Source organism: Mobula hypostoma, chromosome 7 (genome assembly GCF_963921235.1).
Source record: "Mobula hypostoma chromosome 7, sMobHyp1.1, whole genome shotgun sequence".
Taxonomy (NCBI): Eukaryota; Metazoa; Chordata; class Chondrichthyes; order Myliobatiformes; family Myliobatidae; genus Mobula; species Mobula hypostoma.
The window spans coordinates 104,843,627-104,857,075 of record NC_086103.1 but is presented as its reverse complement, the minus strand read 5'-3'; the positions used below and the strand labels follow the sequence as shown (position 1 = coordinate 104,857,075).

The following is a 13,449-nucleotide window of genomic DNA, read 5'->3' as shown; positions in this document are numbered from 1 at the left end:
GCAGACTCAATCCCAGGAGACACAAGCTACAAAGTGTTTGCCGGTGATTATGCTTTCCATAACCTTTTCTATAAAGTGTTTTCAGCCAGAGCAACGAAAGCAGGCTGCACACATACAATTGTAAGTTTTGCCTTCTGCAGCACGCAAGTCACATGAGTAAATGCAAAAGATTTCACTACCCCCCTCCCCACCTTCACCACCCTGGAGAACTTTAATTTTCCCCATTGAGTTTAATATGTAGTTATATAAAAGCATCTCAGGATATTGTATCGCAAACACGAGGAATTCTGCAGATGTTGGAAGTTCAAGCAACACACATCAAAGTTGCTGGTGAACGCAGCAGGCCAGGCAGCATCTCTAGGGAGAGGTACAGTCGACGTTTCGGGCCAAGACCCTTCGTCAGGACTAACTGAAGGAAGAACTAATAAGAGATTTGAAATCTCTTCACATCTCTTACTAGCTCTCCCTTCAGTTAGTCCTGACGAAGGGTCTTGGCCTGAAACGTCGACTGTACCTCTTCCTAGAGATGCTGCCTGGCCTGCTGCGTTCACCAGTAACTTTGATGTGTGTTGCCAGGATATTGTAAATCATGACTGTCAATTGAAATGGATCTTTATCCATTTAAGTGCAATTGCAACAGAACGGTGGAACTTATTCTTGGGATTCTGAGAGTACAGAAATTTATTTAAGTAGCAAAGCAATTAAATCAGTAACTGATATATTTATTTTGTATTGAGATACATATAAAATTATACTGTATAATAAAATCTATATGATAATTACCGATATACACTGAGAGACCACTTTATTAGGTGCACCTGTACAATAATGCTAATATCTAATCAGTCAATCATGTGGTAGTAACTCAGTGCATAAAAGTATGCAGACATGGTCAAGGGGTTTAGTTGTTGTTCATGCTAAACACCAGAATGGGAAGAAATTTAATCTAAGTGACTTTGACGGTGGAATGATTGTTGGTGCTGGATGGGATGGTTTGAGTATCTCAGAAGCCGCTGATTTCCTGGGATTTTCACACACAGCAATTGCTACGGAGAGTAGTGTGAATAACAAAAAGCATCCAGTGAGTTGCAGTTCTGTGGGTGAAAACACCTTGTTAATGAGAGAGGTCAGTGGAGAATGTTCAGACTGATTCAAGCTGACAGGAAAGCGACAGTAATTTAAATAACCACACGTTACAACAGTGGTGTGCAGAAAAGCATCTCTGAACGCACAAAGCATCAAACCTTGAAGTGGATGGGCTATGGTAGCTGAGGGCTACTGACCGGCACTCAGTGGCCATTTTATTGAGAACAGGAGGTACCTAATAAAGTGGCCACTGAGTTTAACACCAACAGAACTTTGCACACGATGAAATATGTCATTTTCCTATCCGTTGTGAAAAATTCCAATGGAAATCTCCTGAACAAACACCCCAAATTTTACAGGACAAATGAACAAAAAAACTTCCACAAAATTCACTTCCAGGAATATGATAACTAAAGTTCTCTAATAGTATTTAAAAGTAATAATTGGTGTCATACAGTGCAGAAACAGTTCCTTCAGCTCACCAACGTACGCACCCATCTATACCCCATTTGATCCATCATCTTCTCTGAGTTGCTGTTTCAAGTGCATGCGTAAACACATCTTAAATGTTGTGAGAGTATCTGCCCACACCTCCTCAGGCAATGAAGTAAATATTATTCCAATTCACCATAGTGTCTTAATTACTATTTTAACACCATGGATATTCCACCTCATAGTATATTTGACAACGATTATCAATTTGCTGTCTTTTTCCATCACTATAGAATTGGATTGAATGGAATGATGCGGTTAGTTTAGAGAAACAGCCAAAACGAGGGAAGGTCTGGATTTCCACTGTCTCTACATTGCTGTGAGAGGCTCAAAGCAGCATTTAGCAGCTGTCAGGGTGAAGCGCGCTGGGGTGATGGGTAGTTGTACATTTGAGTAGAGAGTGGGCTTGATGAGAGATGGTGAAGGAACAGAATTAACCTTTGGTGATTAATCTAATTCAATGTAGCACTGGCAGAAGTCCTGAAGCCAGTGAACTGAATTGTCTTGCACTGGGAGGAGACAGGGAGACAAGGTGGAGTACCTGAAAAACATGACAGCTGACTGAAAATCCAGTACATGGACTGCTGATGAAGTAAACATGAAATAGATGAATAAAGCATTTATAAACAGTAATTGATAAATACTCTACTAAATTTTGGCATATGGGCTAACAATCTATTGTCAAATTGTTTATACTATTTGGTAAAAGAATTTGCAAATTCATAGCATAATATCTGTTTTTGACCTCGGTACAGTTCTGAAATATATTGTTGTTTTTCTTTCTTTGTTTCAGTATAGTGTGAGATTTTATTATAACCTTAATTACTTGGAAAAGAATGATCTTTCAAAGGTAAGGGAAGAGTAATTTCAAACTCTTGCTGCATTAAAATCTCTCTTTTGTTATTCCAGAGGATCTTAGACGGCGAGGGTGCTACCATGACCTTTGACCCCATGCTGGATCACCAGGGGATATGCTGTGCTGAGTGCAGGCGCAGTTATTCACACTGCCAACGTATATGTGAACCCCTGGGTGGCTACATACCCTGGCCTTATAACTACCAAGGGTGCCGAGTTGCTTGTAGGCTGATTATGCCCTGTTCCTGGTGGGTAGGGCGTATTCTTGGTGTATTGTAAGCTGCTAGGAAGTCACATGTTTTAAATAAAATGCAGCCCCATGGTAAATAAATATTGGCCATAACTTAATTAACGGCCATTTTTGGAAAGAATGTTCAGATTGTCGTATAATTCAAAGTGCCTTTATAATCTTATCTGTTAAAACTAATCAGTCTGTGCTCCAAACCGACCAAACTGTGTAAAGCCACGCCAAATTATGCAAGACAAATTGCATAAGATGACCTTGTTTATTTAGAAAACTTGTGCATAGCTTCGTAAGTGTGCAATAAAGCATACAGCAACGTGTATGTGTGCTTAGATCTTTATTTGTACAGATAATATAACCAACTGGTGGTGTACTTGTAAATCTGGAACAAAAAGACCCAATTATTACAATAGTACTGGATGGCTAGGACTGTAAAAGTTTCTGTTTTTAAGCTTCTAGAGTTTTCATTTTCAGTTTATTAAAGAATGTTGTGCATTTGTGTGTTGTTTTCCAGTTAAATTCATATCCCTTTCCTGTGTGTAGCATAGATATTTCAAATGACCAACCAGATTTCATGTTTCCTGATAAATAAAAGTTAAAAGAAATAAGAACATGCCCTATTGATTGTTAGCAGCAAAAATGTTTGTAATTTATATTTTTTAGAATGTCATGTTGGTGGAATGTGAGTTTGATTGCCCCTCATCCCTTCCCACCCACATACTAAGCATTTGATATCAGACTAGTTTAAAAACAAAAGCAAAGTGGAAATATTAGAGGTAACATGAAGCTTTAATACTCCTAAGGATTGACAATAAGTGCAGCTGGTGGAAGACAGACAGGAGAAGCACAGTCTGAAGCTTTATTATTGGTGAATATTGGGAGGTGAAATAATGTCATCAAAATAGTGCAAATATACACATATCTAAAAACAAGTATTTTTGTGGTGGATTAATTTAGATCAACACTCAGCTACTTTTCACACACAATAAAATAACAAGGCAGAAGCTAAATTAACAACTCCTACTGATCTGAGAGATTATATTGAACAGATCATTCAGATAAATTACAGTTGCAAACACCCAATTCATGTACAACTCATACGTACAGACAAGCATTTGGCAGATGTGGTTAGAATTGCCAGCTGCTGTCAGAACTGAATTCGCAGCCTCATTTCTGAGTTATAAACCAGTCGAGTTATGAACCATTCATAACAGCGATGGAGCCCTGTCGTAACTTGAGGAGGACCTGTATCTATCAGGGGAAATGAGAAGCTTTGGATAAGAAGTGTCAGAAATGGGTGCAAGCACAAATATATATCTTGAGTTAACATACAAACACCCAAGTAGTTTCCTGCCTCACTGAGCTCACAAGATTTGAAAAGAGGAAGTTTGATGCCCTTTTGTATCATGGAATTAATAATTTAGTTTCCACACATGGTTGTTTGGACAGCTTGCAACAATCCTTTTGGAAGCCAATATGATCGCTAACAAGCACAAGTAAGTGATGTCTGGTGAAATGCTTATCCAGCATGTGTTCCTGATTTCAACGCCAGTGTTCAAGGATGCATGAACAGATGGGGAATTGTTGAAGTGTGAATCAAATACTTCTTGTGATATGTACAGAGCATTAGATGAGATTAAATGTAAATTTAAGATTAACAAGGTTTTTTTAATCTAAATGCCCAGATTTAATAGTTTGGTCCTACAGATGGTAGAGAAAGCAATTATTTTCATTCATTTGAAAAAGTGCTGGAAATATTCAACAGATCAGGACACAACATTGGGAGGAGAAACAAAATTAACAGCTTATGTTGAAGACTCTGTTAGAAATGGGAAGGAGAATGGAAACCAGATATACTGCAGGGAAGGCAGGAAAGGGGTGATGTCTCTTTGAGAGAGCTTGGTAAGAAGCTGAAAAACAGGACCTCAAAGGTAGCAATTTTGAGATTACTGCCTGTGCCACACTCCAGTGTGGGTAAGAGTAGGTTGATATGGGAAGAAGGCAGGGAAGTGGGGATGACTGGAAGAATTGGATCAGCTTATGATTGAATGGTGAAGCAGATTTGATGGGCCAAATGGCCTACTTCTGCTCCTATATCTTATGGTCTTATGAATATGTAGCTGACTGTTATATTAACCTAAAACAAATAATAATAACTTTGTTTTTGGTAGTCCCAGGGATATGTTGATCAAGTAGTTCATGTGCAAGTATGCAAAAGATGAAGAACTTGTGCGCATGGATAGTTAAACTCAGTGATTTGGTTTGGAGGAAAAAAATGCAAGAATCAATTTTCATTAACTAAAGATGATCAAAGTTGGTTCAATTCCAAGTCATTTGATGTTCGATCTATGGTGTTAGTTCAATGGGGCACAATTCCAGGTATTTAAGAAAGCATAGTTAAATTTGAGTTTCAGCAAACTTATTTTTGAATTTCAACCTTCTTATGAGACACAGTTCAAATACTGTTGTAGTCCCCTACCCCTTGTCTTGAAATTCCTAAAAACTCCCCATTGGAAATAAAGCTAATATTTCAGACAGGTTGGAAACAGTAATTATAATGACTCAAAGATGCTGTAGTCACCAATTATGACCCTTACGTTCTGAAAGCTCTCCTCCCTGAACCAGATAGCTAAATCTCATTGGTCGATGTGGGTTGTCCACATTCTTCAAGCTTTGGTTATTTAAGTTAAACATGTAAATTGAGAGATTTAGCAACATTTTCTACCTATTTAATGCTAAACAAAATACACACTGTTTGCATTATGTGTTCTCACTTTCATAAGACTAAATATAACTTCATTCACATTTTAGAATTATGTTTTAGTTACTGGAGTAATGCAGTTCCATTCAGCTTTCCTTTTTTTGTAATTTATTCTTTATTGAAGTTCATCATCAAACAAAACTTTCCATAAGATGTATTTCAGATACTGTACATATATATCATTAGATTAGATTCAACCTTATTGTCATTGTGCCGAGTACAGATACAAAACCCATGAAATGCATTTAGCATCTGACCAGAAATGCAATGAGTACTGTTATTTACAAAATAACTACGAATAAAAAAAAGTGCAACAGCACACAAATATAAAAGTACTGAGACAGTACAATATGGGTGCAATACTGCTTAGCGCTGTGATGTGAGGTTCAGCAGGGTCACAGCCTCAGGGAAGAAGCTCTTCTTGTGCCTGCTGGTGCAGGAGCAGAGGCTCCTGTAGCACCTAGCGGATGGGAGGAGAGTAAAAAGTCCATGGTTAGGGTGAGATGCATCCTTGATAATGCTTTTTGCCCTGCCCGGGCAGCGTTTATGGTAGATGTTTTCAATGGTGGGCAATTGGGTGCCAATAATCCACTGGGCAGTTTTCACCACACACTGGAGTGCTTTGCGGTCTGATATGGGACAATTGCCATATCACACAGAGATACAGTTGGTGAGTATGCTCTCAATGGTACAGCAGTAAATGTCCGTCAGTATTCTAGGACAGAGATTTGTCACAAATCTCCACATAATATTTATCTGAGGTATACACTTATCAAAAGGAGAGGAAAGAAAGAACAATCAAAAGAAGAAAGCTATGTACAGAATAGGGAGTGATCTTTTTTTTAACAACATATTCATTGACCTGTGAGAATAAAATCAGGCCTTTGAGGTGTTATGTAGTTAAAACAATTTCCCAGTATGAATCAAATTGTTCCAAATTATGATTAACAGATGCTGTTATCCTCTCCATTTTGTAAATGTCCATTGTAATTTCCATCCATACATTTAAAATTGGGCTCTCCTGTGATAACCATTTCCTGGTAAGGGTCTTTTTACCAGCCACCAGCAGTATATTCATTAAATATTTATCTCTTTTCAACCATTTTTGAGGTATATACCCAAAATATATGGTCTTACTCTCTAAGGGTATTTCACATTTAAAGATGTCTTGTAGGGCATTATGTATCCCATTCCAATAGTCTTTGATAACGGGGCATTCCCAGAAAATATGACAATGGTTTGTATTTTGATTTCCACAATTTCTCCAGCAAACGGGAAGGTTACTATCATAATGGAATTTCTGAGACGGAGCAATAAAATAACTTAACAAGTTCTTCCACCCAAACTCCCTCCATTTCTGTGAACTGGTACACTTCCATTGATACCTCCGTATTATTGTCCATTCTTTCTCAGATATAATTATCCCTCCTTCCTTCTCCCACTTTGTTTTAATGTATGAAGACAAATGTGTTTTAAGATTTAACAAACCCTTATACACACTTGAATTTATTCTACTACCATTGTCTGAATTATATGCTTTTCTAAATAGCACTGTCAAACATGTACTTGCCTTGGTTACATTTTTAACCATCCTATTAACATACTGTCGCATCTGTAAATATCGATAAAAGTCTTGTTTATCTAATAAGTGTTTCTCTTTGAGCATTTCAAAACTGAACAGTGTTCCTTCTTTCATTATATTGCAAATAACTGTTATTCCTTTAGCTGTCCAGTCCTTAAATCTAGCATCCAGTTTGTTCGGCGTAAAATCCAAGTCATACACACAACATTTAAGAATTGCAATGTCTCTCTCTAGTTTATATTCTTTATAATAGTTTTCCATATTTTAAGAGTCCATTTCACCCATGGGTTATCAATAGTATTTATGTAACTTTGTGGGTTGTTATCAGCCAAAATTGCCTGTATGGGGATGGAAAGTATCCCCTCCTCAATGTTTTTCCATTGAGCATCATATGATGGATTACGCAAGCACATCACAGTTCCATTCAGCTTTCCAATGACTATTCTCAGGTAGAAGAAAGGAGAATAACAGTCAATGTATAATATTCGGTTGAACTTCTCCCAAGATATGAAATATGAGCTGTCCTTTTGCTATCTGCACTTGAGGAATGTTGAATTGTCATCAATAAACAGATTTTTCATTGCTCAGATAGATCAGAGTGAAGATGAACTACTTTAAGGCTCTGATAAGGTTGGTTGCATTGACAATCAGTTGACAAGACAATTTATTTGGGTCTGTTAAGGGTGCCCTTAAACACAAACATACCTACACCTCCCATAGCAAAAACTGGCCCCATTATTATGGAACTGTGGTGTACTCAGCATGTGGCATTATAACAGACCTTACAGGTGACCAAGTCTCCAAAATGTTTATGCTCACATAATACAGACCCAGTACCCATTTTCCTCTTCCATTAGATAAACATTTTATTCTCCAATTTCAGCCCCCGAGAGAGAACCTGTCTTCTCCTTCAGTCTCCAGACTCCCTTAACCTATGATTTCCCTGACTTACAGTCTCACCCACAATCCAGTCAGCCATCAACATTTAACTACTAATGCCCTCACACCTCCAACCAGACATACACACAGAGGAATGTACTACAAAACCCCTCCCTTCCCACACATGCAAATGTAGCCTCATTCCTCACTAACCTCTCTCCAACTCTTCCCTTTCAGCTTCTAGACTAAGCCTGCTGTAAAAGTCTATCAAAATGCTCAACCAAGGTAACTGTGTTCTGGGAAACAAAGATAAAATTATAAATCAAGGCAGAACTTCAGGCCACGTGCATTTTCAGGTTTTTGCATTTGTTAGAGCCCTTTGCTCAACTCCCTACTCTACCCAAACTGTAGAGTAAGTCTTCATTAAAGAATACATATACGTGTTTTACAATTGCAAAAAAAAGTGCATACAATACTACATTCTCCAAAAGGCTTATAAATCTGTACTGTCTCATTCCTAAACTCACTACCATATCTTTACTCAGCTGCTTGAAGATGGCTTTTGTAACAGAATCAGAATCAGGTTTATTATTACTAATATACAGTATGTCATGGAATCTTTGTTTTAGAATATACTGTAAAAACCATTAGAAATAGGTGCTGGAGTATGTCATCTGGCTTGTCAATGGTTCTCTGCCATTTGATAAGATCATGGCTGATCTGGCCATATGGATTTAGCTTCACCCACCTGCATTTTTCCCATAGACCTTAACTCCACTGCTATGCAGAAATCTATCCAGCTGTGTTTTAAATACGTTTAATGAGGCCGTCTCTACTGGTCCTTGGGAAGAGAATTCCACTTATTCACTAATCTCTGGGAAAAGCAGTTTCTCCTCATCTCAATCCTAAATCTATTCTCCCAGACCTTGAGGCCATGTCCCCTAGTTCTAGTCTCACTCACTTTCCTGTTTCTATCTTATCTATCCCTTTCATAATTGTATATGTTTCTATAAAATCCCTTCTCATTCTTCTGAATTCCCAGGAAGTTCCAGCTTTCCTTATGGCTACATCAACGGAATCAATCTGGTGAACCTGGTTTGCGCTGCTTCTAAAGCCAGTTTATCATTCAAGTTGGGAGACAAGAACTGCACACAGTATTCTAGGTGAGGTATCACTTGTACCCCGTACATAACCTCCCTGCTCTTAAATTTAATCTCGCCAACAACAAAGCTAATAGTGCACTTGCACACACAAAACGAACTTTTGCAATACATGCACAGGCACTGCCCCGTCCCTCTGCATGGAAGCATGTTGCAATCTTTCAACATTTGACAAGGTACTCCATGCAAGGCTTATTGAGAAAGTAAGGAGGCATGGGATCCAAGGGGACATTGCTTTGTGGATCCAGAACTGGCTTGACCACAGAAGTGGTTGTAGATGAGCCATATTCTGCATGGAGGTCGGTGACCAGTGGTGTGCCTCAGGGATCTGTTCTGGGACCCCTTTCCTTCATGATTTTTATAAATGACCTGGATGAGGAAGTGGAGGGATGAGTTAGTAAATTTGCTGATGACACAATGGTTGGAGGTGTTGTGGATAGTGTGGAGGGCTGTCAGAGGTTACAGCAGGACATTGATAGGATGCAAAACTGGGCTGATAGTGGCAGATGGAATTCAACCCAGATAGGTGTGAAGTGTTTCATTTTGGTAGGTCAAATATGATGGCAGAATATAGCATTTATGGTAGGACGTAAACACGAGGAATTCTGCAGATGCTGGAAATTCAATCAACACACATCAAAGTTGCTGGTGAACGCAGCAGGCCAGGCAGCATCTCTAGGAAGAGGTACAGTCGACGTTTCGGGCCGAGACCCTTCGTCAGGACTAATTGAAGGAAGGTAGTCCTGACAAAGGGTCAGTTAGTCCTGACGAAGGGTCTCAGCCTGAAACGTCGACTGTACCTCTTCCTAGAGATGCTGCCTGGCCTGCTGCATTCACCAGCAACTTTGATGTGTGTTGCTTTATGGTAGGACTCTTGGCAGTGTGGAGAATTAGAGGGATCTTGGGGTCTGAGTCCATAGGATACTCAGAGCTGCTACACAGGTTGACTCTGTGGTTAAGAAGGCATACGGTGCATTGGCCTTCATCAATTGTGGGATTGAGTTTAAGAGCCAAGAGGTAATGTTGAAGCTATATAGAACTCTGGTCAGACCCCACTTGGAGTACTGTGCTTAATTCTGGTCGCCTCACTACAGGAAGGATGTGGAAACCAAACTTTGTGCAGAGGAGATTTACAAGTACATTGCCTGGATTGGGAAGCATGCCTTAGGAGAATAGGTTGAGTGAACTCGGCCTTTTCTCCTTGGAGCGACGGAGGATGAGAGGTGACCTGATAGAGGTGTGTAAGATGATGAGGGGCATTGATCGTGTAGATAGACAGAGGCTTTTTCCCAGGGCTGAAATGGCTAGCATGAGAGGGCATATTTTTAAGGTGCTTGAAAGTAGGTACACAGGAGATGTCAGGGGTAAGTTTTTTATGCAGAGAGTGATGAGAAGTGAAATGGGCTGCCGGCGGTGGTGGTGGAGGCAGAAACAATAGGGTCTTTTAAGAGACTCTTAGATAGGTACATGGAGCTTAGAAAAATAGAGGGCTATGGGTAACCCGAGGTAGTTCTAAGGTGAGGACATGTCCAGCACAGGTTTGTGGGCCAAAGGGTCTGCATTGTGCTGTAGGTTTTCTATGTTTCTATATTTCTATTTAAATAATAATCTGAGCCAAGCAACATACATCAAAGTTGCTAGTAAACGCAGCAGGCCAGGCAGCATCTCTAGGAAGAGGTACAGTCGACGTTTCGGGCCGAGACCCTTTGTCAGGACAAAGAGATGCTGCCTGGCCTGCTACGTTCACCGACATGTGTTGCTTGAATTTTCAGCATCTGCAGAGTTCTTCGTGTTTGCGTTTTTAAATAATCTGATCCTCTATTTCTGCTTCCAACATGGACGACCTTGCACTTACTAACATTGAAATCCACTTGTCAGAGGATTGGCTGCAGTGTGGTGTAAGAGACAAAAATCACTATGAGTTACGTAAATACTTGCATACATACTTCAAAAGAGAAACAGTGAGGCAGTGATCATGTCTCCATGGACCATTCATAAATCAGATGGCAGGGAAAGAAGCTGTTGCTGAATCGTTGAGTATGGGACTCCAATACCTCCTCCGCAGTGGCAGTAACAAGAAGAGGACATATCACGGATGGTGAGGGTCATAAATGATGGATGCCGCCTTCTTGAGGTGCTGCACCTTGAAGATGTTCCCTGTGATGGGAAGGGTTGTGCCCGTGATTGGACTAGCCATGTCTACAAGCCTCTGCAGCCTCTTTTGACCCTGCACATTTGGCACCTCCATACCAGGCAGCAAGCTTCTTCATAAAGTAGTTTCAAAACATCAAGAATTTTGAAACACTGCCAATGTTAAGGTGGTGTTGAGGTATTGTAATATAGAAAATGCAGCCACCAGGCAGCATGTAATAAGGCATGCAAATGGGAATGTAACAACCGAAGTGGGATGCCTTGTGCCTGAACAGGAGGGAGACAAATATTCTTACCGAAATGTTTGCTGGTGCTGCTCAAGGGAGCTTAAACTAGAGTGCAGAGGATGGGAACCAGAGTGCCAGGGCAGATAGTGGAATGGTTGTGGTGAAAGCAGATGTTAAGCCTACATACAAAGTTAGGAACAGAAAAGTTGAACATGGTAGGACTGATGTTCTGAGTTTCATCCGTTTCAATGCAAGGAGTGCTGTAGATAAGGCAGATAAACTGAGTGCTTGGATCAGCATATGGAATTAAGATATTTTAGCCATTGGTTTCAGAAGGGGCAGGTTCCATTGCTCTAGGTATGGTAGAGGAGGAGGTATTAAAGGGAAAGGGATGGCATTTCTCATCGGGGAAAATGTGAAGGCTGTGCTCAGTCAGGACAAGCTGAAGGGCTCGTCTACTGACCTATATGGGTAGAATTTAGAAATAAGAAAGAGATGACCAAGTTAATGGGATTATTTCATAGACCTCCCAGCAGTCAACAGGATTAAGAAGAGCAAATTTGTAGAAAGAGAGAGCAGACAGTTGCAAGAAAAGTAAGGTTGTGAGAGTTGGTGATTTTAATTTTCTGCATATTGACCGGGATTCCCATACTGTAAAAGACTAAATGGGATTGAGTTTGTCAAACATGTCAGAATGCTTCCTAAATCAATATATAGAGATCCCAACCAGAGAGAGAATGCGTTGCTGGATAGAGAACGAGACAGGTAAAGCGACAGGAGGGAAGTACTTTGGATCTAGTGTTCATCGTTCCGTTAGTTTCAAGATAACTATGGTCAAGTTTTTAAATTGGAGAAAGGCCAGTTGTGACAGCGTCAGAAAGTATCTGGCAAGTGCAAACTGGGATAGGTTGCTTTCTGGCAAAGATATGCTTGGTATATAGGAGGCCTTCAAAGGTGAAATACAGAGAGTACAGAGCTTATGTTCCTGTTAGAATAAAAGCAAGGCTAAGAGGTCTATGAAACTTTGGTTTTTGAGGGCTATTGAGATTCTAGTTAAGAAGAAGGAGGTGCATACCATGTATAAGTAACAAGGAACAATTGAAGTGCTTCAGGGCTATAAGACATGTGAGCGAACACTTAAGATGGAAATCAAGAGGGCGAAAAGAAGAAATAATGTTGCTCTGGCAAACAAGGTGAAAGAGAACTTCTACAGATATATTAAGAACAAAAGAATAACAAGAGACGATATCGGTCAATTTGCAGATCAGCATGGTCATCTATGCATGGAGCCAAAATGGATGGGGAGATCTTAAACTGAGTTTTTGCATCTTTACTTGAGTGACAGACAGTCAATTGAACTGAGGCAAAACTGTAGTGAGGTCATGGACCATATTTGAAGAGAAAGAGCTTGCTGCCTTTAGGCAAATTAGGGTGAATAAGTCCACAGGGCCTGTCAAGATGTCCCTTCAGACTTTGTGGAAGGCTGGTGCAGAAATAATACTCCTGGCAGAGTTATTAAAACCATTTTGGCCATGGGTGAGGTGCCAGAGGACTGGAGAATAGCTAATGCTGCTCCATTGCTCAAGAAAGGTTTTAAAAATAAGCCAGAAAATTATAGATCAGTAAGCCTGACATCATTAGCAGGTAAATTATTGTAAGGTATTCTAAGGGGTAGAATATATAAGTACTTGAATACACAGGGCCTGATTAGGGATAGTCAACTTGGCTTTGTGCTTGGTAGCTTGTGTCTAACAAATATTATAGAATTTTTCAAGGAAGCTACCAGGAAGGCTGATGAAGGAAATGCAGTGGACTTTAGCAAGGCCTGTGACACAATCTCGTGCTTGGCATTAAGGATGCTTTCAGTCTGCTCCAATTTGTCTATTATTACAACAGGTCAACAGCAGATGCATTTTCATTGGCTCTTCACTCAACCCTGGAACACCTGGACAATGAAGTCAGGATACTCTTCAATGACTACATCACAGCATTCAATACTTAGCAATCAAAAC

General features: G+C 39.9%; 1 protein-coding gene across 1 annotated transcript in view; it reads left to right on the top strand.

Annotated features, from left to right (window-relative positions):
* cnmd (chondromodulin) overlaps positions 1-2,967 on the top strand; it is an 83,258-nt gene extending 80,291 nt beyond the window's left edge. Inside the window, exon 7 of the mRNA XM_063052810.1 lies at positions 2,488-2,967. Coding sequence (XP_062908880.1) covers positions 2,488-2,712 — 225 coding nt within the window. The 3' untranslated portion in view covers positions 2,713-2,967. The remainder of the gene's footprint in view (positions 1-2,487) is intronic.
* Positions 2,968-13,449: the final 10,482 nt, after the last annotated feature.